The following is a 24,800-nucleotide window of genomic DNA, read 5'->3' as shown; positions in this document are numbered from 1 at the left end:
TCTTGGGTCTCCTTTGATTACCTACAGACAGTCACTTAGGGACAGTTTACACATCCATCCTTACTCCCAGTTGCTGGTTACTCAATAAACAGTCCAGGGCAGGCCCGGACTGGGACAAAAAATAGGCCCGGGCATTTTAGGCTGAGCAGCCCATTTTTTTTTTTTTAACAAAATGACCAATGATGAACAACTACCGGTTTCTCTATGTTAGTTATATTTAGCCTGCACACCCATGTGATCCGATTCTGCAAATTGCGCTGCGTTTTGGAAACTGATTGCGGGGTGTCGTTAACCTAACATACACTCCGCAATCTGTTTGCATGGATGGGTTGCTATTTAGATGAAGTCTGCATTTAGTGTGAACCCAGGCTAAGAGGGAAAAGGTAATTTTAGGGTACATTAAAAATATATTACCCAATTTTTGGGTAAAATATAAAAGATGAGTTTGTGTCAAGTAAATAAATACCCAACATGTCAAACCTTAAGACTATGCATGCCCGAAAAAAGCAACACATTTCAGTACCCTATATTTTCTATAGGCAAAGCTATTAAAGATCATAGAGGTCATCAGTTCAGAGTTACCATGAATAAGGATCCTATAATTATTGCTCTCATTCCAGTGTGCAGGGTCATATATTACACGTGTAGTAAAATCAAGGTTTTTGTTCACAGGCGCCACCAAAATTTGTATGTAGTTTCGTATGGTGGTGGTGGGGTGACATCAGTAGCAGTGGTGGTGGGGATAGGGGTGACATCAGTGGCAGTGGGGATAGGGGTGACATCAGTGGTGGTGGGGATAGAGGTGACATCAGTGGCAGTGGTGGTGGGGATAGGGGTTACATTAGTGGCAGTGGTGGTGGGGATAGGGGTTACATCAGTGACAGTGGGAATAGGAATGACACCAGTGGCAGTGGGAATAGGAATGACATCAGTGACAGTGGGAATAGGAATGACATCCGTGGCAGTGGGGATTGGGATGACATCAGTGGCAGTGGTGGGAATAGGGGTTACATCAGTGGCAGTGGTGGTGAGGATAGGGGTGACATTGGTGGTGGGGATAGGGGTGACATCAGTGGCAGTGGTGGTGGGGATAGGGGTTACATCAGTGGCAGTGGGAATAGGAATGACATCAGTGGCAGTGTGGATATGGGTGACATCAGTGGCAGTGGTGGTGGGGATAGGCGTTACATCAGTGGCAGTGGGAATAGGAATGACATCAGTGGCAGTGGGGATAGGGGTGACATCAGTGGCAGTGGTGGTGGGGATAGGGGTTACATCAGTGGCAGTGGGAATAGGAATGACATCAGTGGCAGTGGGAATAGGAATGATCAGTGGCAGTGGGGATTGCGATGACATCAGTGGCAGTGGTGGGGATAGGGGTTACATCAGTGGCAGTGGGGATAGGGGTGACATCAGTGGCAGTGGTGGTGGGGATAGGGGTTACATCAGTGGCAGTGGTATGGGGATAGGGGTTACATCAGTGGCAGTGGGAATAGGAATGACATCAGTGGCAGTGGGGATTGCGATGACATCAGTGGCAGTGGTGGGGATAGGGATGACATCAGTGGTGGTGGTGATGGGGATAGAGATAACATCAGTGTTGAGGAAAGGGTTGACATCAGTGGGAGTAGTGGTAAGGATAGGGATTACATCAGTGGCAGTGGTGGTGGGGATAAGGATGACATCAGTGGCAGTGGTGGTGGGGATAGGAATGACAATGTTCACTGCCACTGATGTCATCCCTATCCTCACCACCATTGCCACTGATGTCATCCCTATCCCCACCACCACCGCTACTGATGTCATCCCTATCCCCCCCATCACCACTGCCTCATGGGAGGGGTGGAGATCAGACAGAGGGATGGCCGTGGGAGGGATGGGATCAGGCAGAGGGATGGCGGTGGGAGAGATGGGATCAGGCAGAGGGATGGCAGTGGGAGGGATGGGATCAGGCAGAGGGATGGCGGTGGGAGGGATGGGATGAGGCAGAGGGATGGCGGCGGGATGGATGGGATGAGGCAGAGCAGAGGGATGGATGGGATGAGGCAGAGCAGAGGGATGGCGGTGGGATGGATGGGATGAGGCAGAGCAGAGGGATGGCGGTGGGATGGATGGGATGAGGCAGAGCAGAGGGTTGGATGTGGGATGGATGGGATGAGGCAGAGCAGAGGGTTGGAGGTGGGGTGGATGGGATGAGGCAGAGCAGAGGGGTGGAGGTGGGATGGATGGGATGAGGCAGAGCAGAAGGTTGGAGGTGGGATGGATGGGATGAGGCACAGCAGAGGGTTGGAGGTGGGATGGATGGGATGAGGCACAGCAGAGGGTTGGAGGTGGGATGGATGGGATGAGGCAGAGCAGAGGGTTGGAGGTGGGATGGATGGGATGAGGCAGAGCAGAGGGTTGGAGGTGGGATGGATGGGATGAGGCAGAGCAGAGGGTTGGAGGTGGGATGGATGGGATGAGGCAGAGCAGAGGGTTGGAGGTGGGATGGATCGGATGAGGCAGAGCAGAGGGGTGGAGGTGGGATGGATGGGATGAGGCAGAGCAGAGGGTTGGAGGTGGGATGGATGGGATGAGGCACAGCAGAGGGTTGGAGGTGGGATGGATGGGATGAGGCAGAGCAGAGGGTTGGAGGTGGGATGGATCGGATGAGGCAGAGCAGAGGGTTGGAGGTGGGATGGATGGGATGAGGCAGAGCAGAGGGTTGGAGGTGGGATGGATGGGATGAGGCAGAGCAGAGGGTTGGAGGTGGGATGGATGGGATGAGGCAGAGCAGAGGGTTGGAGGTGGGATGAGGCAGAGCAGAGGGTTGGAGGTGGGATGGATGGGATGAGGCAGAGCAGAGGGTTGGAGGTGGGATGGATGGGATGAGGCAGAGCAGAGGGTTGGAGGTGGGATGAGGCAGAGCAGAGGGGTGGAGGTGGGATGGATGGGATGAGGCAGAGCAGAGGGTTGGAGGTGGGATGGATGGGATGAGGCACAGCAGAGGGTTGGAGGTGGGATGGGTGGGATGAGGCAGAGCAGAGGGGTGGAGGTGGGATGGATGGGATGAGGCACAGCAGAGGGGTGGAGGTGGGATGGATGGGATGAGGCAGAGCAGAGGGTTGGAGGTGGGATGAGGCAGAGCAGAGGGGTGGAGGTGGGATGGATGGGATGAGGCAGAGCAGAGGGTTGGAGGTGGGATGGATGGGATGAGGCACAGCAGAGGGTTGGAGGTGGGATGGGTGGGATGAGGCAGAGCAGAGGGGTGGAGGTGGGATGGATGGGATGAGGCACAGCAGAGGGTTGGAGGTGGGATGGATGGGATGAGGCAGAGCAGAGGGTTGGAGGTGGGATGGATGGGATGAGGCAGAGCAGAGGGTTGGAGGTGGGATGGATGGGATGAGGCAGAGCAGAGGGTTGGAGGTGGGATGAGGCAGAGCAGAGGGGTGGAGGTGGGATGGATGGGATGAGGCAGAGCAGAGGGTTGGAGGTGGGATGGGTGGGATGAGGCAGAGCAGAGGGGTGGAGGTGGGATGGATGGGATGAGGCACAGCAGAGGGTTGGAGGTGGGATGGATGGGATGAGGCAGAGCAGAGTGTCTTGTAAAGAGTAGAGTGTTTGTGTTGTACCCTTTCTTCCTTACCTTGCAGAGTTGCAGCAGTCCTTGGGTGCCGGTGTCTTCGGTGCGGCTGCACACTGTTCCCGCCAGGTCCGGATCAAGCAGAAGAGGTCCCCTCTAGCTCCACCCCCTTCACAGCCAGTCCTCCCCCTCCAGTCCTGAGCTTAACTACGCTGGATGGCGATGGCTTCGCCTGCGGAGCCGGCCGCAGTGAGCGCAGCCCGGCGGCTGCCAGCCTGCCACTATGCCTAGAACTAGGGACAGTACACAGTGCAGTGACATACCCGGCCGGCGGCCGGCCGGCCAGAAGAATATGCGGTAATGCGGCCGGCCGGCCGCGGAGAGGCCAGCTCGGGACGGGACTCGGAGGGAGGGACACTGTCTGGGACTGGCACACAAAATTACATGCGCCCAGAGGTCGGCCCACCGGGCATGTGCCCGCTCTGCCCTATGGTCAGTCCGGCCCTGGTCCAGGGGATTTGGTTTTTGGTATTTATTGTGGAACTTGGATGGGAGAAGGGAATAGTGGGATACTCCAACCTAAACTATTCACAGTAGATAAGGACAACCCTCACTTGGACTCACCATGTTATTTGTGGAAGCAGACACACTGCTTTAACCATACTGACACTTGTATGGAAGGGGTTAAGTCCTCTTGCTCTCTCCAGCAGCAGACTTGACACAACTACCTTATCTTCAGGACACTCTCTAGCATCCCCTTGACTGACACCCATCCACTGACTCTTCTAGCTGAAGGAATGGCCCTCTCAAAACAGCCCCCATGACACAGATCTGTACTCACTGTAGGCAGAATCAGATCCTTTCCAGTGTCTTCCTTACAGTCAACTCTGTAGGACCTCTGGATTCAGCTCCTCTCTGACTCTCAGGCCCTCAGGTCGACCACCTGAGACCACATGGCAACTTCTACAAAAGAAGGGGCAGACACCCCTCCCTCTGGGACCCTGCTCTCTAGCTTAAAGCCCCCCGAGCACATGTTCCCTTGGCATTTATACAGTATACCAGCATGCACCGAGGCACTTTCCTCTGCCAATCACCAGGGCTGTACAAAATGCCTGTGCACTCACTTGTCAGGTTTCCTCCCACTGTCCAATATACCTTCCTATTGGACCAGTGTGAAACACTTCAGACAATCTGAGCTGCACCTGAGCACCATGAGCAGACCTCACTAACAGATTCTTCTCTCTAATAGGCAGAGAACAATATAAATGTACCTGGCAATCTCTCTAGTAAGCAGAAAAGATACAAAAACTATAATCACTCTCTCTAGCACCTATCTAGAAGGGTGTTACATCATAAATATATATATTAAAAAAAAAAAAATATATATATATATATATATATATATATATATATACATATATATATATATATATATATATATATATATATATATATATATATATATATATATATATATATATAGTATATCCTGAGGGTATTTATGTGCATTACATTTTAAAGCATATAATGCAGATAATCCTTAATTTGTGAGACATAATTTATACACACATTACTAAATAAATTTCCAAAGTCTCATAAATACTTTTATTTGGCTAGTTGATACACGGTTCCTCTTAAAGAGATTTGACCTCAAATAGACACGCATAAACGTCAAGTGAAACTATAAAGGGAATTTTCAACGCTTGTGGCATTAGTCTTGACACTGAAACATTGGGGTTGATTTATTAAAGGCAAATAGACTCATATATGTATGTATGCATGTACATCATTTAATATAGGCTTTTATAATACAATATATACAGCATGCACTATATTAATTTCAATAGGGTGCTTTTGCAATTTTAAATAGTATACGTGATACCTTCATGTAACCGCTAGATGGCGACAATGCATGTAAACATATCTTTTTTACGATCTGAATTACTTACGCTTTTTAACAACATTTTTTATTTTTTCTTTCTCATTTTATTTATATATTTTTCAACAATCAAAGGTTCTTTATAACCATAACCAATCATATCTTTATACATGCATTGTTTCCAGCAGTGGCACATTTGCCATTTGTTCTTCCGGTGTCACTTCCTCTTTATAAGCTCTTCTGTTGGCGCCGCACGTCTTCTTCCAATCCAAGAAGACGACAGTTTTGTGGAAACGCGTTGGGTGGAGAGAACGTGTGGCGTCATTACGGCCGTTTAGACGGGTGACACCGTGGCCAGCTTTTTTCATGCTCGATTTTACTGCTTTCTCAAAAGTGTACAACTGTTTATGTTTTTGGGCCAGTTCACACCACAGAAACGACGTCTGGATGCGTTCCAGATCCTTTTCTGCATGCACACTTTTGATGTGTTTTTGATGTGTTCCAGTGCGTTTTTGATTCATTTTGGTGCGTTTTAGATGCAGTCCAGTATATTTTCCCCCTATTTTTTCTTATCTTTAAATAAGGACATGTTTGTTCCAGCATGTTTTTGGTGCGTTTAGTTGCGCTCTCGTGCATTCTAGTGCTTTTTTGATGCGTTTTACAGCGTTCCAGTACAGTCCAGAGCAGGAAAAAATCAGAATGTTCTACTTTTTTTCTGGAACTGGAATGCACTGGAACTGCAAGCACTGGTGTGAACTATGCCATTGAAAACCATATAACCTACTATTCATGCGTTTTTGATGCAGAAAAAAATGCACTGGACTGCATGTGGTGTGAACTGGCCCTTAATAAATTGTTTTTACGGATTCACACTATGAGGCTTCTCTCTATTTCATGTTTGGCCATATGATGAGCTTATTCCATTTGATGCATGCTGTGGATATTGGGGTCTATTGACATCAGTGCCCATTAGGAGTACCTCACATTAGAGCACCTGTGAACCACAAAGCACTCTTCAATTGCCACTTTTCAGTGGACATTTTCATGTATATTTATCTTTCACATCTATTTTGCACTCAATAGCATATGCGCTTTGTTGTGGTTTATATTTATATCTTTCAGTGGATTGTATGTTTTTTGCATTTCTATTTTTCACATGACTTTGTTCATGTTCAGTTATATTTGCACTTCATTGTGGTTTACACTAGTATTTAGCACTAAGTGATACTTGCACAGCTGAGCACTACAGCATTTAAAGGAGCATTTTGTTCACATTGCATTTATTTTCAATACACAAGATTTAAAGGAACAGCACACCATTTTTGCACACATTTTTTACAGCTCCCCCATAGCCCCCCCCCCCCTAATATTTACCTGAGCCTGATTTCGATCCAGTGCCATGCACAAGAGCAGCGGCTCTCCTAGCTCTCTCCCACCCCACTGGACAGAGAGGCTCCTGCTGCTGTCAACCTCTTAAACCTCTTTAACCTCTTAAAAAGGGATCAATTTGCCCTCATGATACACATAAAAGATTGAAAGGGACAATTGTCACAAAAACCTAAAAAGAGCCAATAGCCTGTCTATAAATCTATGTCTATAAATATATATATATTTATATATATATATATATACACAGTATCTCTCACAAAAGTGAGTACACCCCTCACATTTTTGTAAATATTTTATTATATCTTTTCATGTGACAACACTGAAGAAATTACACTTAGCTACAATGTAAAGTAGTGAGTGTACAGCTTGTATAACAGTGTACATTTGCTGTCCCCTCAAAATAACTCAACACACAGCCATTAATGTCTAAAGCTCTGGCAACAAAAGTGAGTACACCTCTAAATGAAAATCTCCAAATTGGGCCCATTTAGCCATTTCCCCTCCCCGGTGTCATGTGACTCGTTAGTGTTACAAGGTCTCAGGTGTGAATGGGGAGCAGGTGTATTAAATTTGGTGTTATCGCTCTCACTCTCTCATACTGGTCACTGGAAGTTTAACATGGCACCTCATGGCAAAGAAGTCTCTGAGGATCTGAAAAAAAAAAATTGTTGCTCTACATAAAGATGGCCTTGGCTATAAGAAGATTGCCAAGGCCCTTGAACTGAGCTGCAGCACGGTGGCCAAGGCCATACAGCGGTTTAACAGGACAGGTTCCATTCAGAACAGGCCTCACCGTGGTCAACCAAAGAAGTTGAGTGCAAGTGCTCAGCGTCATATGCAGAGGTTGTCTTTGGGAAATAGACGTATGAGTGCCGCCAGCATTTCTGCAGAGGTAGAAGGGGTGGGGGGTCAGCCTGTCAGTGCTCAGACCATACACCGCACACTGCATCAAATTGGTCTGCATGGCTGTCATCCCAGAAGGAACCCTTTTCTAAAGATGATGCCCAAGAGAAAGCGAGCAAACAGTTTGCTGAAGACAAGCAGACTAAGGACATGGATTACTGGAACCATGTCCTGTGGTCTGATGAGACCAAGATAAACTTTTTTGGTTCAGATGGTGTCAAGCGTGTGTGGCGGCAACCAGGTGAGGAGTATAAAGACAAGTGTGTCTTGTCTACAGTCAAGCATGATGGTGGGAGTGTCATGGTCTGGGGCTGCATGAGTGCTGCCGGCACTGGGGAGCTACAGTTCATTGAGGGAACCATGAATGCCAACATGTACTGTGACATTTTGAAGCAGAGCATGATCCCCTCCCTTCAGAGACTGGGCCGCAGGGCAGTATTCCTACATAATAACGACCCCAAACACACCTCCAAGAAGACCACTGCCTTGCTAAAGAAGTTGAGGGTAAAGGTGATGGACTGGCCAAGCATGTCTCCAGACCTAAACCCTATTGAGCATCTGTGGGACATCCTCAAATGGAAGGTGGAGGAGTGTAAGGTCTTTAACATCCACCAGCTAAGTGATGTCCTCATGGAGGAGTGGAAGAGGACTCCAGTGGCAACCTGTGAAGCTCTGGTGGTGAACTCCATATCCAAGAGGGTTAAGGCAGTGCTGGAAAATAATGGTGGTCACACAAAATATTGCCACTTTGGGCCCAATTTGGACATTTTCATTTAGTGGTGTACTCACTTTTGTTTCCAGCAATTTAGACATTAATGACTGTGTGTTGAATTATTTTGATGAGACAGCAAATTTACACTGTTATACAAGCTGTACACTCACTACTTTACATTGTAGCAAAGTGTAATTTCTTCAGTGTTGTCAGATGAAAAAATAGAATAAAATACTGTATTTACAAAAATGTGAGGGGTGTACTCTCACTTTTGTGAGATATATGTATATTATATCCTGAGGGTATTTATGTGCATTAAATGTCAAAGCATATAATGCAAACAATCCTTAATTTGTGAGACATAATTTATACACACATTACTAAATACATTTACAAAGTTTCAGGAATACTTTTATCTGGCTAGTTGATACACTGTTCCTTTCAAAGAGATTTGACCTCAAATAGACACGTATAAATATCAAGTGAAACTATGAAGGGAATTTTCAATGCTTGCGGCATTAGTCTTGGCACTGAAACATTGGGGTTGATTTACTAAAGGCAAATAGACCGTGCACTTTGTAAGTGCAGTTACAAGGGCATTTGCTTCAGAGCTTAGTAAACGAGGTGAAACTTGCAAAGAATAACCAGTTACATGCAAGGAAAATTTAAAAAAAAACACAGCATTTTTGCTAGTACATGATTGGATGTTGGAAGTCAGCAGAGCTCTCCCTCATTTACTAAACACTGGGGCAAATGCCCCTGCAAACTTGCCTTTAATAAATCAACCCCAATTGTATCCACTTTTAAGAACAAAAACTTCACCTTCAACTTCACTCCACTGATCAATTGACGACCATTTGTGACTTTTATATCATATGTATGCAAGTTCACTGATTAGTTTGGAAATGCAAAAAGATAAATATCCATACTCACCTAGGTGGATGTAGCACTAATCCCAGTTGCCTCCCTCCGCCACTACACTGAGAACTGAACAATCAAAGACCACTGATCACTCCGTTCTGGATCTTCAGTCTGCAGAGAGCTGGTGACTGTCTCTGTGCTCTGCCCCTCCAGTGCTCACTGGAGCACCGAGCTGTGGTGGGGGTGGAAGCAGCTGGCTCAGTCTCCCAGCAGTGCACTGAGAGGTTGAGTCAACTGCTAGTTCAGACATACGTGTGAATCCCAACTGTACGGTCAACGTCTCTCCAGAGCCTGGACCGGCTGAATGATGTCAGCCAACAGCATGCTTTAAGCCTCGTACACACGCACCGATTGTTGGCTGACCGATCGGCCGTCTTTTGTCCAGTGTTGTTGTGTTGGTTGAAATGTGCTCTAGACTGCACACAAATTTTGTCGGCCAACAACAACCAACTGCAGAAGTGATGTCATGTTCTGGTCTACTTTTCGTGTGTTTTTCCTTCTCTGAGCATGCCCAGTCTTGCTCAACTGATTTTTGTCGGCCGAAATCTGTACTGACTGAGGAACAATCGGCCGTTCTGCTGACGGCCAACAAAAAATTTATAGCATGCACACCAGATTTTGTTCGGCCAAAAAGTCGCAGTCGGTTGTCGGAAGCATCATACTAACAAGCCGATAATCAGCCGATCGGGCGGCGGCCGAAAATTCACGGCCAACAATCGGTACGTGTGTACGAGGTTTCAGACTGCATGTAGGCAGGTGCAGTCTGTTTTCCCCACAGCAGGTGGCGCTCAACCACAGTGGCAGTGCAGAGAAAGAAATAGAAAAATATGAACCTTTACAATCATTTTAAATAGATTCAGGTGAGCAGATACTAAACAAATCTGCACTGTGATTTACTGCTTGGAACAGTTTCATGAGGACAGGTCACACCACAGTTTGCTGAATTCACTAACACTGGGGTAACCTGCCCTCCTGAAACATTTCCAAAATGTATGGCTGGGTGATTTTATATTTTTTTTTTTGCCCCTTTGCACAGGTATAATAAAACACTTCTAATGGTATATTTAACAGACAAAAAGGGAGCAAGGAGAAATTTATAGTTAGAGTTCACAAACACGTTAATGTTTCTCAGCAATATCCAATCCCAGCAGTATGATTATGTAGATGCTGCAGATTTACTAAAACTGGAACGTGCAAAATCTAGTGCAGCTCTGCATAGAAACCAATCAGCTTCCAGGTTTTTTTTTTTTTTTCTCAAACCTTAAGGCCCCGTTCACATCGAGGCCATTTGACATGTCAAATCACAGCATATTGCCAGCAACTGCAGCATCTGAATCGGTGCGACGAACAATTAACAGTGGTGGCTTACACAGCACAAGAGTATAAGGAGTTCTACAGTTTTCAGTCTTGGATCTACAGGACTATCAGTCAGAGATTCAACACTTTCTTGGAGTTACAGAGTGTTCTTAGAGTCAGTGAGCGTTGGCTGGCGCTTGCTAGCGTCAAGGAAGCGCCAACTGGCATTTTTCCAGGATCAAAGTCCCAATTGTAATTAGTTAAAGCCGAAAGGAAACACAAACAAAGATGCCGGAGTTGTCACTGTCTCAATTGTCGCACCTGGGGACTCAGCTCACATGGGCTGGAGAGGATTCCGGTACTAATGGCAGACCCACATCAGGCCATAGGCCTGGAAACCTTGCTACACAGGATTCTTCTCCAGTGCAATATTACAACTGGAGTCCCTATAGCGCTTGCTAAAATGACAGTAAATTGTTGATAATAAATATATAAAGTAATGTACATAAAATTCATACATAAATTTCACTAAAGTGACTATTGTGACAATATAGTGATATATACAAATGAATTCATATAAAAGATTGTAAAAATTCCATAAAGTGACTGTAGAAAAAAATAAAATATTATCAAAGAAAAAGTCCAAAAAAAGTTTTCAGAGTTTTAAAATTCCAATAAGTAAATAAATAGTGAGTCTCTCGTGCAAAATTGCTAAGGGTGTCGTCTTAGCAATCGAGGCCATTTAACATGTCAAATCACAGCCTATCAGTGGCGTAGCGTGGGTTGTCAGCACCTGGGGCAAGGCAAGTAATTTGCGCCCCCTAACCCGACTTTGAGGTCACAAAAGTGTGAAAGGGGCCTTCAGTAATCAAGGTATAGTGTGCCCCCTTTCAATGCAGAGTGACCAGCGTGCCCCCTTTCCATGCACAGTGACCAGCGTGCCCCCTTTCAATGCAGAGAACCCAGCGTGCCCCCTTTCAATGCAGAGAACCCAGCGTGCCCCCTTTCAATGCACAGTGACCAGCGTGCCCCCTTTTAATGCAGAATGACCAGCGTGCCCCCTTTCAATGCAGAATGACCAGCGTGAGACGGCCCGCCCCCCTCTGACTCACTTCCCTCTCCACCCAGGTGAGGCTCCTCCGACGTTCCCGGCTGTGCAGTCCCCGGACCACCCCCCCACCGCAACATGTATCACCATGTGACATTTAGGGATGCATGATTACCACTGAGAAAGATTGGGGAATAAAATTTATATTTAAAATACTACACCATCCGGAGCTCTTCTTTTTTTGTCTTCCTTCTTATCTGGCCTGAGGTGAGAGGAGAGAGAGGGGGAGCCCGCCATCCTACCCACCCAAAGCAAGCCACAAGTAGACTCCATCATAGCCTGGAAGGCTACCTAAGCTTGGCTGGTCTTGATGCCATAAGGCATACATGACCCACGCTATTTGGTAAGTGATTCAATCTTACCATTTATCACGGTGGAAATAAAAGCTGCACTGAGCACTACAGAGCGGACTGAGAAATCACCACGCTGAGCACTTGCACCTATTACCTGGGAATAAGCAATTTTGCACGAGAGACTCACTATTTATTTACTTATTGTAATTTTGAAACTCTGAAAACTTTTTTTGGATGTTTTCTTGGATAATATTTTATTTTTTTCTACAGTCACTTTATGGAATTTTTTATAATCTTTTATATGAATTAATTTGTATATATCACTATATTGTCACAATAGTCACTTTAGTGAGATTTATGTATGAATTTTATGTACATTACTTTATATATTTATTATCAACAATTTACTGTCATTTTAGCAAGCGCTATAGATAGCCTATTATAGACTACTTACCTGCAACACGTTTACATTATTTCTATAGCAGCTGCTACAAACGCACAATTTTGTACTCATTTTTCACTCAATTCATTAATTATTTATTTATTTATCATTCACATATTTATCTTTGAACACCGGGCGCGGGGCATATACTCAAGTATATTATTTACATACAACTGGAGTCCCTGCTACACTTTTGAGGTTTAAGATAATACAAAGAGAAGATTGCTATGTCTCTTGTTATTCTTTTATTGGGTTATATGGCAATGCTTTATATGTGTATGTATTTACCACTCACTCTTTCTGTAGGCTTGCGCCAGGGTCCTGCCTGTTTTGATGTTTCATGTGATTTTTCTTGACTTGATTGTTAACCTTCTCACAACAATAATACAATTATTGAAAGTAAAAAGTAGGGGAGGAGTAAAATAGAACAATGTTTAACCACAAGATAAAAAAAAGTCTATGTATGTATAAATGTTTATGTGAATGCTTGAAGATATATGCATTTTTATTTAAGTATTGTATGCAGGGCCGGGACAAGGGGTGGGCAGGAGGGACGGCTGCCCTGGGCACTGTGGTATCATGTGAGGTTGGGGGGGCAGGAAGGACATTTTATTTAGAAGGGGGAATTTTGGGGGCTGCAGGGAATAAGTATTCCCCTAGGAAGGGAAATTTGGGAGAGCTGCTAAGAGTGGTGATTTAGGGGATTTGTGTTTGGAGGTGGATGGGGGAGAAGATTTGAGCTAGGTGGGGGATTTGGGAGAAGTTTGTGCTGGGAGGGGGGATTTGAAGTGGAGGGGGGGAAGATGTGTACTAGGAGGGGAAATTTTAGTTGTAGAGAATTTGTGCTACATTTGGGGTACATTTGGGAAGATTTTTGCTGAGATGGGGGATTTCAGCAGGGGGGCAGATTTGTACTGGGAGGAGGAGGAATTTATGCTTAGGGGGTAAGCATGCAGATTTGTGCCCAGTGTTTTTGTGGGGAGATTTGTGCTGACATATAATACTCATACTTTACATCTGGGGGGGGGGGGGGGTGCAGTTTGGCATGTTCCGCTGTGGATGACCTTGTCCCAGCACTGATTGTATGTATCTATTGTATTGTCCTTATGCAGGTGGCTTACTTGGTTAACAGCGGTTCAGAGGCCAATGACGTGGCAATGTTTATGGCAAGACAATATACGGGAAACTTTGATATAATTAGTTTAAGGTAAGCTTGGGAAATATCTGGACCCTGGCTGGCAATGTGACAACTCTGGTCATTGCCTGAAGGCCTGTTGGGTCGGAGAGAGTTTGTGGATTGAACTGAACTCAAATGGCCTCCTAATCACCAGTTGGTGTTCTCTTATTGATATATCAAGATTTACTGTGCTCTGCATACAACATGCTGTACCTCAGTTTTAGTACCCTAGGCATAAGACCTTCCACGTCTATCACCCAAACCTACTGAATGTATATTTGTATTCGAGTCTTGGCTGACAAAAGTGACAAATCTGGTCAATGCCCGAAGGCTTGTTTTGTATTTGCAGACTAAACTAAACTCCAATGGGTACTTTAGCATCAGTTGGTGTTATCTTATTAATATAGCAAGATCATAGGTGTGCGGCAGGGGGGGGGGTGCCGGGTGTGCCTGGGCACACCCTAATCATCCCGGTCATCCAAGTGTATCATTCAAAGTACAGAAGTGTGCAGGGCACATGGGTATGAGGGAAAGGAGACCCACTGTGCCCTGTCATGCACTACACACCCCGAGTAATCCCTTGCATTTATCTGCAGTGCTGGATGCACTGCATCACCTCCCTTGCCGGCCAGGAGGGTTCACTGTGCAGTGCCAATCCGATCGGCAGTGCCCATTACAGTGTGTGCAAACAGGTCGAAGGAGGCTGAATCTGTCCGCCTCCCATCCTATCCTTGCTGAGTCTGCCCCGCCCCACACTCCACCCCCTGACTTGCACACGCTGCTATGAAAGGGCTTTTAGGGAAGGTGGAAGATTTAAATGTAGAGGACACAGTAGCTGTATTTCCTGGCTGCCTGAGCCTAGGGGAGACCAGCCTGGGGCCATGATTAGACATGTGCAGTTTCTTTCATTCCGAATCGAAATTCAGACAAATTTTTGGTTATTCGGATGTATCCGAATTACTGAATTAAAATAGTGATGAATTTAAACGAATCCAAAATAACGAATCGAAACTCGGACGAAATTAGATTCGAATTCTAAAACAAATCAGAAATCGATTTTCAAAGAAGGAATACAATAAAATAGAATATAAAATAATGAAGCAATAGAATAAAAATAAAAGAATAGTAAAGAATAGATTAGAATTTAAAAGAGTACAATAAAATAACACGGGATATGACCGTTTTCCGAAATTCGAATGTTGAATAGAATAAATTTGAATTTGAATAGGATAGAATAGATTAGAATAAAATCCTAAATAATGGAATCCAAAATAATAGAAAATAAGAGAATAGAAAATAAGAGAACAGAATAGAAAAACAATGGAATAAAATATAAAAAATATAACCATCTTCAGAAATTCAAATTACGATTAAAATTAACTTGAATAGAAACTATTAGAATAGACAATAATAGAAAAGAATACAATAGAAAATAGGAGAAAAGAATAGAAAAACAATATAGAATAGAATAAAATAGAATATAACCGTTATATTATTTCTGTTTTATTTTATTCTATTCCATTCTTTTCTATTCTTTTCTTTTCTATTCTATTATCTTATTTTCTATTCTATTCTTTTCTATTCAAATTTATTCTATTCGAAATTCAAATTTCGGAACATGGTATATACAGTATTCTTTCTATTTTATTCTATTCTTTTCTATTGTTTTTCTATTCTATTCTTTTCTGTTAAATTCTTTTCATTTCTATTCTATCCTTTTCTATTATTTTCTATTCTATTCTTTTCTATTCAAATAGGCTATAATACAAAATAATAGAATAGAAAACAAGAAAATAGAATAGAATAGAAGATAACAGAATAGAAAAACAATAGAATAAATTAAAAAGAATATAACGGTTATGTACCATCAACATCTGTCACAGATACCATTGCCCCATCAACATCTGTCACAGTGTACCATTGTCCTATCAACATCTATCACAGTGTACTATTGTCCCATCAACATCTGTCACAGGGTACCATAGTGCCCCATGTACATCTGTCACAGTGCACCAGTGCCCAATCAACATCTGTAACAGTGTACCAGTGCCCAATCAACATCTGTCTCAGTGTACCTGTGCCACATCAACATCTGTCACAGTGCACCACCAGTGCCCTATCAACATCTGGCACAGTGTACCATTGTCCCATCAACATCTGTCACAGGGCACCACCAGTGCCCCATGCACATCTGTCACAGTGCAGAATAGAATCCAAAACAATGGAATCCAAAATATTTGAAAATGGTAAAAATAGAAAATAAGAGAATAGAAAAGAATAGAATACAAATACAATAGAATGGAATAGAATAAAATAGAAAGAATACAACCTAACTATCTTCAGAAATTTGAATTTTGAATAGAAGAATTTGAATAGAAAAGATTAGAATTGAATTGAATAGAATAGAATAGAAAATAAGAGAAGAAAATAGAAAAGCAATGGAATAGAATAAAATAGAAAGAATATGATTTTCCTTCAGAAAAGCGAATAGAATAAATTCAAATTACAATAGAATAGATTAGAATAGAATCCAAAACAATGGAATCCAAAATAATAGAAAATAATAGAGTAGAGAATAGAATAGAAAAGAAAAACAGACTAAAATAGAACAGAATATAAAGAGTATACCTATTTTCAGAAATTCGAATTTTGAATAGAATGAATTTGAATAGAAAATATTACAAAAGAAAATATTATATTTTTTATTACAATAGAAAAAAAAATAGAAAAAATAGAATAGAATATAAGAGAATAGAATAGAGTAGAAAATAATAGAAAAACAACATTATAAAACAACAAAGAATCAGAACGAATATAACCATTATATTCTTTCTATTTTATTGTATTTTATTCTATTCCATGGATTTATATTTTCTATTCTATTCTCTTATTTTCTATTCTATTCTTTTCTGTTATTTTCCATTCTGTTCTTTTCTCTTCTATTTAAATCTTTTCTATTCAAATTAGAATTTATTATAATCAAAATTAGAATTTATTATATTTGAAATTCAAATTTCAGGAATGGTTATATATTCTTTCTATTTTATTCTATTCTATTTTATTGTTCTATTTCTTTCTTTTCTTCATTCTATTTGAAATTCGAATTGCAGAAGATGGTTTTATATATTTAACAATTATATTGTTTCTATTTTATTCTATTCTTTTCTATTGTTTTTCTATTGTATTCTTTTCTATTTTCTTATTTTCTATTATATTCTTTTCTATTGTTTTTTATTCTATTCTAATCTTTTTTATTCAAATTCATTTTATTAGAAATTTAAAATTTGAAAGATGGTTTTAATATTTTTTCTATTTTTTTTTTTCTATTCTGTTCTAATTTTCAAATTGTCAGACAGTCAATATCAATAGTTTTTGATCAATAGAAATAGAATTCAAATGCGTTTTCAAATTCAAATACCGATTTGATAATTTATTTAGAATGCAGTCAAATTTTTTTGAATTTGGTTGAATCATTTTAATTTGAATTCGAAACTAAATGAAACCAATTCCCAAAATGAATAAAACGAATGTAACACATTTAACTGAACTAATTTATTCAAATAATAAACCAAAACGAAACAACACATTTTTTTCGTCCTGCACATGTCTAGCCATGATTGAGTAGCAGGCATATTAAACACCCCTCTCTCTCTCTCTCTCGCCTGTGAACATGTCTCCTGAATACATCCAGGGGAATACACAGGTGGCAGTGACTACAGTATGTCAGCTCTGCTTGACCTGCTTAAGGTCCTTTCACACAGGCTTTCCGCTCGGCGGACTCAGCTTTGCTTAGTGGGGGATCCATCCGCCGGTTCCTGCTGAGCAGGCGGATGACAGGTCTGTCTCTTTTCGCTGTGCACAGACGGAGCTGTCAGATCCCCGCTCTCCTCTTTGGGAGATCAGATGAAGATAAACTGCCTGTCCGTTTTCATCTGATCCCATCCAATCCACCAGACGGATGGAAAATAGGGTTACCATCCATCTTTCACAGATAGCAGTGGGTGTCAGTGGACATGTCACCGCTGACATCCGCTGCTCCATAGAGGTGCATGGAGCATCCAATCAGGTCCGCCTGAAAAACTGACAAGCGGACCTGATCGGAAAGCCCATGTGAAAGGGTCTTTACAGCACAGGATCTGTACTAATCAGGAGAAAGCTGGTAGGAAAGGGATAATAGTAAAACATCCTAGGAATCCTGCAGCGTAAAGTGACAAAACTCTTTAACCACTTTACCTCCGCCCACAGTAATATTACTCCGGCAGAGTGGCTCGTTATCGTCTGACGACGTAGTACTACGTCGTCAGACACTCCCCCTTCTGGGCGGCGCTTGCGCGCCGCCGGAGGCTCGCTCCCACTGTTTTCATTCACAGCGGGAGTCAGGCCAGGGGAGGAGCAGCGGCGATCGCCGCTGCTCTGCCCCGATCGCCGGGGATCTAGTGTGGAGATCCGCCCGCTGTGTGTAAACACAAGCGGGCGGATCTCCATAGTGACAGGGAGTGACAGATCGGAGTGTTCAGCATAGCTGGACATCCGATCTGTCCCTGTCTCACACAGTCACCTCCCCCCCCCCCCCACACGTCAGTAAGCACCAGGCATACATTAACCCCTCCCTCTCCAATAAAATTAACCCCTTCCCTGCCAGTGTCATTTTACAGTAACAGTGCATATATATAGCACTGATTACTGCAGTAATGTCACTGGTACCCCCAAAAGTGTCAAAAATGTCAGTCAAGGGTCCGATCTGTCCGCCGCAATGTCGCAGTCCCGCAATAAAAATCTCAGATCGCCACCATTACGCGTTAAAAAAAAAACACCAAAAATGACAGAAATCTTTCCCTTTGTTAGTAAACGCAATAACTTTTGCGCAAACCAATCAAAATACGCTTATTGCGATTTTTTTTACCAAACATAGGTAGCAGAAAACAAATTGGCCAAAAATTTTTAAAAAAATTGGTTATTACATCTTTTTTGGGGGGAATTTCATATAAAAAAATGTTAAAAATATTGTTATTTTTTCAAAATAAACGCTCTTTTTTTGTTTATAGTGCAAAAAGTAAAAATCGCACAGGTGATCAAATACCACCAAAAGAAAGCTCTGTTTGTGGGAAAAAAAGGACGTAAATTTCGTTTGGGTACGGCGTCGCACGACCGCGCAATTGTCAGTTGAAGTCGCACAGTGCCGAATCGCAAAAAGTGGCCTGGACAGAAGACAGCAAAATCCTCCGGTGGTAAAGTGGTTAAACAGCCATTCGCAAGCTAGGTGCCAGGACCAGTGCCGGGACGAAGAGAGAAGGCCTACACAATCACTGCATAAGTGAGGTTTGAGCAATTTCAAGCTTCACTTCCAAAGCAGATTAGGAGGGGCGCCACTGGAAAAAAGAAAAAGTGAGCCAAGGCTTGCTTCTGTGCGCTCTTCTTACTTCCCAGCGATGCCCTTCCTAATCTGCTACAGAGGCAAGGCTTGAAACTGGAGAACGCTATAGGACTGTAAAAAGATGGGGATGCCTTTGGGTGCCCCAAGGGAGTATTACAGCGGCTCACATAGAGAGCTGCAGTAAACAGTGGGTGTGGCCCAATAGCATTAAGTGGGAGGATCATTATTGTACGTAAAGAGTGCAGGATTCAGGGGTGCGCTACGTAAGGGTGCAGGGTTCAGGGGTGCGCTATGTACAAAGTACTGGGTTCAGGAGTACGCTATGTACAGAGGGCAGGGTTCATAGGTGCGCTACGTAAAGAGTGCAGGGTTCAGAGGAGAACTATGTACAGAGTGCAGGGTTCAGGGGTGCGCTATGTACAGAGTGCAGGGTTCAGGGGTGCTCTACGTAAAGAGTGCAGGGTTCAGGGGTTCGCTATGTACAGAGTGTAGGGCTCAGGGGTGGGCTATGTACAAAGTACTGGGTTCAGGAGTATGCTATGTACAGAGGGCAGGGTTCATAGGTGCGCTATGTAAAGAGTGCAGGGTTCAGAGGCGAACTATGTACAGAGTGCAGGGTTCAGGGGTGCGCTATGTACAGAGTGCAGGGTTCAGGGGTGCTCTACGTAAAGAGTGCAGGGTTCAGGGGTTCGCTATGTACAGAGTGTAGGGCTCAGGGGTGAACTATGTACAAAGTACTGGGTTCAGGGGTGTGCTACTTCAAGAGCGGGAAGTTCAGGAATGTGCTTTTTACAGAGTGCAGGTTTCAGGGGTGAGCTACATACAGAGTGCAGGTTTCAGGGGTGAGCTACATACAGAGTGCAGGGTTCAGGGGTGTGCTTTTTACAGAGTGCAGGTTTCAGGGGTGAGCTATGTACAGAGTGCAGGGTTCAAGGGTGTGCTTTTTACAGAGTGCAGGGTTCAGAGGTGAGTTACGTACAGAGTGCAGGGTTCAGAGGTGAGTTACGTACAGAGTGCAGGGTTCAGAGGTGAGCTACGTACAGAGTGCAGGGTTAAGGGGTTTCCTATGTACAAAGTGTAGGGTTCAGGGGTACGCTATGTACAAAGTACTGGGTTCAGGGGGTAAACTACGTAAAGAGGGCAGGGTTCAGGGGTGCGCCCCCTTAAGGCCTCATACACATTAGACGTTTTTGTACCTGCTTCCAGGGGTGTCTGAAGTTTTTTTTTTTCCTTACTCTAAAATGAACCCCCTTTTACCATAATATCTCCCCCCTCCCCTTGTACAGAGTTCCCCTATCCTTGACAGGATTGACATCCCGCATCTAGTTTAAACCCTATTCCCCTGCCATCACAACCTCCCCCACCTGTACAAATGCCACTATAATTTATTTTATCCCACCTTCAAATTTGCTGTCTCAACACAGACCTCAGAGAAGAGCGGAACTAAAGAGAACAGTAGAAATTTTGACAGCCTGGGTGAAGGAGGGTGTGGCGCCTGGGGCAGATGCCCCCCGCCCCCCCCAGTTTCAGCCCTGGCTGCGACAATAATTAGCTGTCAGCAGACTTACTTACTTACTGGTTAATGAAGTAATGCCGATCAATGTCATAAAAATTACTGGTGCAGTAGTATAGGTAATATCTAATAAACAGTATGATCAAACTGATTTGAGTTTTTCAGGTTTACAACCACTTTAAATTGCAAATCCAATATACAGTATATCCACTTCTGTACAGTTCTGTCCATACTCCTTGTTATCCTCTTGTGTGCCTCTTGTGTTCTCTCCACAATAAATTGCAAAGATTGTTTTCATGAGCAAGAAATAAAAATGATGGTATTGAGTGGTCAGTAACATTATCATTTCCACTCCTTATACCAGCCTTTCCTGTTTCGTTGCCATTTCAGAGCAAAGTGAAAGGTTTTCTTGACACTAGCTGTTGCAATCTGCTATTTTTTGTTATTTTACAGAAGTGGCTATCACGGGGCTAATCCATACGCACTAGGAATAACGGCGCACTCTTCTTACAAGCCTGGAGTGGCCAATGGATTTGGTTGTCACACGGTAAGATTGGATACTCAAGTTTGGATGTCTAGTTCATTCAAGTTCACAGTCCATCCAAATTTATGACCATGTAGATTTGGGCTCAGGGAATCGCATAGCGCTACAATGCGTTCAGTGGGTGCAGCTATGATGGGGGTCAATAACAACTACAGTTTAGCTGTGGTAGCTCTAGGTCTACGTTACAACCACATTTCTATCCTATTCGACCTGCTTATTTAGCCTGTAGGCTTACGAGGCCTTTCAAGTATGTTCACAGTTTCTTTCATCTATTATGTGCTCAAGGTTCATGTTAAACAAGAGGTGAAGGCAAACCTTTTTTTTTTTGGTTAGAATTGGATAGTAGTGAGGGGTTAGAACTTTCTTGCAACTGGGGATGAGAATAACAACAGTATACTGTATATTCACCAACAGTTTGTTTCAGATAGATGTACAACCCTTTTTAGAGAAATAACTTTGCAGACTAAAGCTGAACCAATTCCCCCATCCACACATTCAAGGTGTTCATTGTATTCTGACAACGGGGGCTCTGCCAGAATACACTGATCAGGGCTGCAGCCACTGGCTGCATGAGCTGATTGAAGCAACATTTTCCAACAAGCTTGTTCGTGAGAAGTTAATCTAACTATCGACTTCTCATGAGCGGGCATGGCCATAGATGGATCAAAACTTGTCTGGTCCCATCCCATCTTATCCATCTATGGCCATCTTAACACTTCTGGTAACAGTACAAAAAGTTGAGCTCTCTAGCAATATTTTCTATATCTATAGCCAAAAAATGTGAAAAGAAATCTAGAAATTACACATTTTCTGTACTTAACCCTATAATTTGTCCCATTTAAATTGACATTAAGAGCCGGTTCACATTTGTGCGGTTGCGGCGTTCGCATGTAATGTTGGAGCGCACTGCTCCTTCATTACATGCGATCGGCTGTGTGGTGCGAGTTTAAGCCATACACTTTGTATGGCTAAATTCGCACCGCACCCGCAGCAAACACGCACAGGACCCTTTTTGTCAGCCACATCAGGATCGGATCGCACAGCGGTTCACACTTGTGCGATCCGATCCTGTGCGAACTGCAAGATCGCACTGCGATATGCGATTAAACTGGGGGTGTCGTTAAGATTACATTGACACCCCCAGCGTATCGCATATGGCAGTGTGAACTGCCGGGGGTGCGTTTGCGATGCGGGAACAGGCTGCGGATTCGCAGCCTTCCTGCATCGCATAAGTGTGAACCGGGGCTTAACTGATGTTTCTGGTGTAAAGGTATTTACAGATGAAGAAAAGTTTTTTTCCAATTTTGAAAACAAACAATAATAAACAAATAATTAAAAAAATAAAATAAAAACAATAGCAGAAAAATAATAGCTAAGGAGAGAACAGTAGGAAGGAGTTATCTGGGACTAATTTGGATTAACTAAAATTTTAAATATTACTAAACCTCATTCACTATATCTGGTCTCCCACAGTACACAAAACGTGGAAATGCAATCATTTTAGTAAATCTAAACAGCTAAATACCTTTTCTCATCAGCAGTATATAGCAGTCTTGTGACTTCTATCAGTTCCTGATGAAGCTTGTAGGAGGAGTTTCCATACTGCACTGAGCTGTCCTATGAGGCTGCAGGACTCCCGACCCTCTGTCTGGACATGTCTGGACAATGCCAATTGGCCCTGTGCTGATTACATGCATCCTCCCAAGAAAAAAAAATCTCTCTCTAGTGAAGCTCCCTCCTAGGTAGGTGCTAGGTAGGTGTATATAGTTTTTGGTTTCTCTGCTTAACAGGGAGACAGCTGGATAACTCTAGGAACTGTCTGCTTAACAGAGAGGTGTCTTAGAGAGGTCCTGCCTAGTGTGCTCTGATGCTGCTCATCCTGGCTTGATGTCTCACACTGATCCAATAGTAGTGCAGTTTATTGGAAAGTTGGAGGAAACCATGCCGACGAGAGCAGGGGATATTTGTACATTCCTGGCCAATAGGCACTGGAGGAGTACCGGTGTATGCTGAGTGACTGTACTTATATCTGAGTTGCACACGTGGCTTCTGGTATTCGGCTGGAGAGCAGAGTCCAGGTGGGGAGCGGGCTGCTGCCTCTCCCCAGAGAAGGCTGCCATGCGGCCTCAGGTGGTCGACCTGAGGGCCATAGTCAGAGATGCTAAAACCCAGGGACTCTTTTGAGGGCTGACTGAGGGAGGAAGTCCATGGATCTCATCTGGCTCTATGGGAGAAGGTGACCTGCAGACAAGAGCCTTGTGAGTACAGACATCTCACAGGGATCCTAGAGACTGTTGCTATTAGAATTTCCCTCTTGGTGCTGGAAAGTCAGCAGGCTGAGTGTAAGCTAAAGGGGACACTGGCTGGTGTCCTGAAGATACAGAGTTCAATGAGTCTGCTGCTAACACAAGCAAGGGACTTATTCTTCCATGAAAGTGTTGTATAGTTCAGCAGAAGATCTGCTATTTATTTCCACTAAGTGAGGCCAAGTGAGAGTTGTCCTCACCTGTACATAGTTAAATTTGGAGTATCCCACTAATCCCTTCCCCTATCCAAGTTCTCCAAACAAATCAACAAAACAAATCCTCTAGAGTGGTCCTTGAAGATAATGAGTGAAAGTGTATGTGTGCACCTGGCAGCGTGTGAAAATACCCATTATCTGGCAACAGGATAATCAGAGGGAGACCCAAGCTAGTTCTATACTCAGCAGTTCCTATGGGGGCAGTGCTACACTAGCAATACACACCAAAGTGAGCATGTGTAGCTTGGCTCCAAAGGCTTTGTCTTATACGGACATGTTTTGGAGTCAGTGGAAGAAGGGGAGGATCAGAGAAGACAGGATCAAACAGCCTTTTTTACACAATGCAGAGGATTAACCCCTTAGGTTCCACAATGAGTATAACAAACATGCTTTAATACATATACAGACTGATTTTACTGTTGTGGGTTTAGTAACACTTTAAGGGTTAACCACTTGATGGAAAGTTTTACCCCTTTAAGATCAGGGCATTTATTGCTATTTAGCACTGCGCTACTTTAACTGGCATTTGATCGGTCACGCAACACTGTACACAAATTAAATTTATATAATTTTTTCACACAAATAGAACTTTCTTTTGATGGTATTTGATCACCACTGGGTTAATTTTTTGCTATTTAAATGAAAAATATCGAAGATGTTGAAAGAAAACGGAAAATTGTCTATCAAATACTTATCGTAATTTTCCTTTACTGATGGACTCCATGGCAGCATACGTTCGGGTAGCCCCGCCTCCACTCCTACCCCATAGGACCCCACTCCCATAAATCTTTGCTCCCTTTCAGCATCCATGTTCTGTAACTAGCCTACTCAGCAACTGGGAGGGAACTCCAGGTGCCATGGAGTCCATCAGGAAAGGAAAATTACGGTAAGTATTTGATAGACAATTTTCCATTTTCCTGACAGACTCCATAGCAGCATACGTTCGGGAAATAACTCACAATACACTCCCGGGTGGGAAGATGCTGAACAAAAACATTTAATTGGTACCATCAACTGACAGCACTTGAACACCAAAATTAACAGAAGATAAGGCAGCTGGTTCAACACAATAATGAGACATAAAGATGTTGATAGACGACCAGGAAGCTGCCCTGCAGACCACCTCAGGGGTGACGTGTCTAGAAACTGCCCAAGACGTAGAGACG

At 43.5% G+C, this 24,800-nt stretch overlaps 1 protein-coding gene across 1 annotated transcript in view; it reads left to right on the top strand.

Moving 5' to 3' along the window:
• Nucleotides 1-24,800, top strand: part of LOC309544999 (alanine--glyoxylate aminotransferase 2, mitochondrial-like) — a 99,847-nt gene that overhangs the window by 41,013 nt on the left and 34,034 nt on the right. Inside the window, exons 5-6 of the mRNA XM_082244062.1 lie at nt 13,618-13,712; nt 21,023-21,116. Coding sequence (XP_082100188.1) covers nt 13,618-13,712; nt 21,023-21,116 — 189 coding nt within the window. The remainder of the gene's footprint in view (nt 1-13,617; nt 13,713-21,022; nt 21,117-24,800) is intronic.

This window comes from Pelophylax lessonae (genome assembly GCF_965119305.1).
Source record: "Pelophylax lessonae genome assembly, chromosome: 1".
NCBI classification, from domain to species: domain Eukaryota; kingdom Metazoa; phylum Chordata; class Amphibia; order Anura; family Ranidae; genus Pelophylax; species Pelophylax lessonae.
Note: the sequence above shows the minus strand (reverse complement) of the source record. Positions and strands in the feature narration are given on the sequence as shown.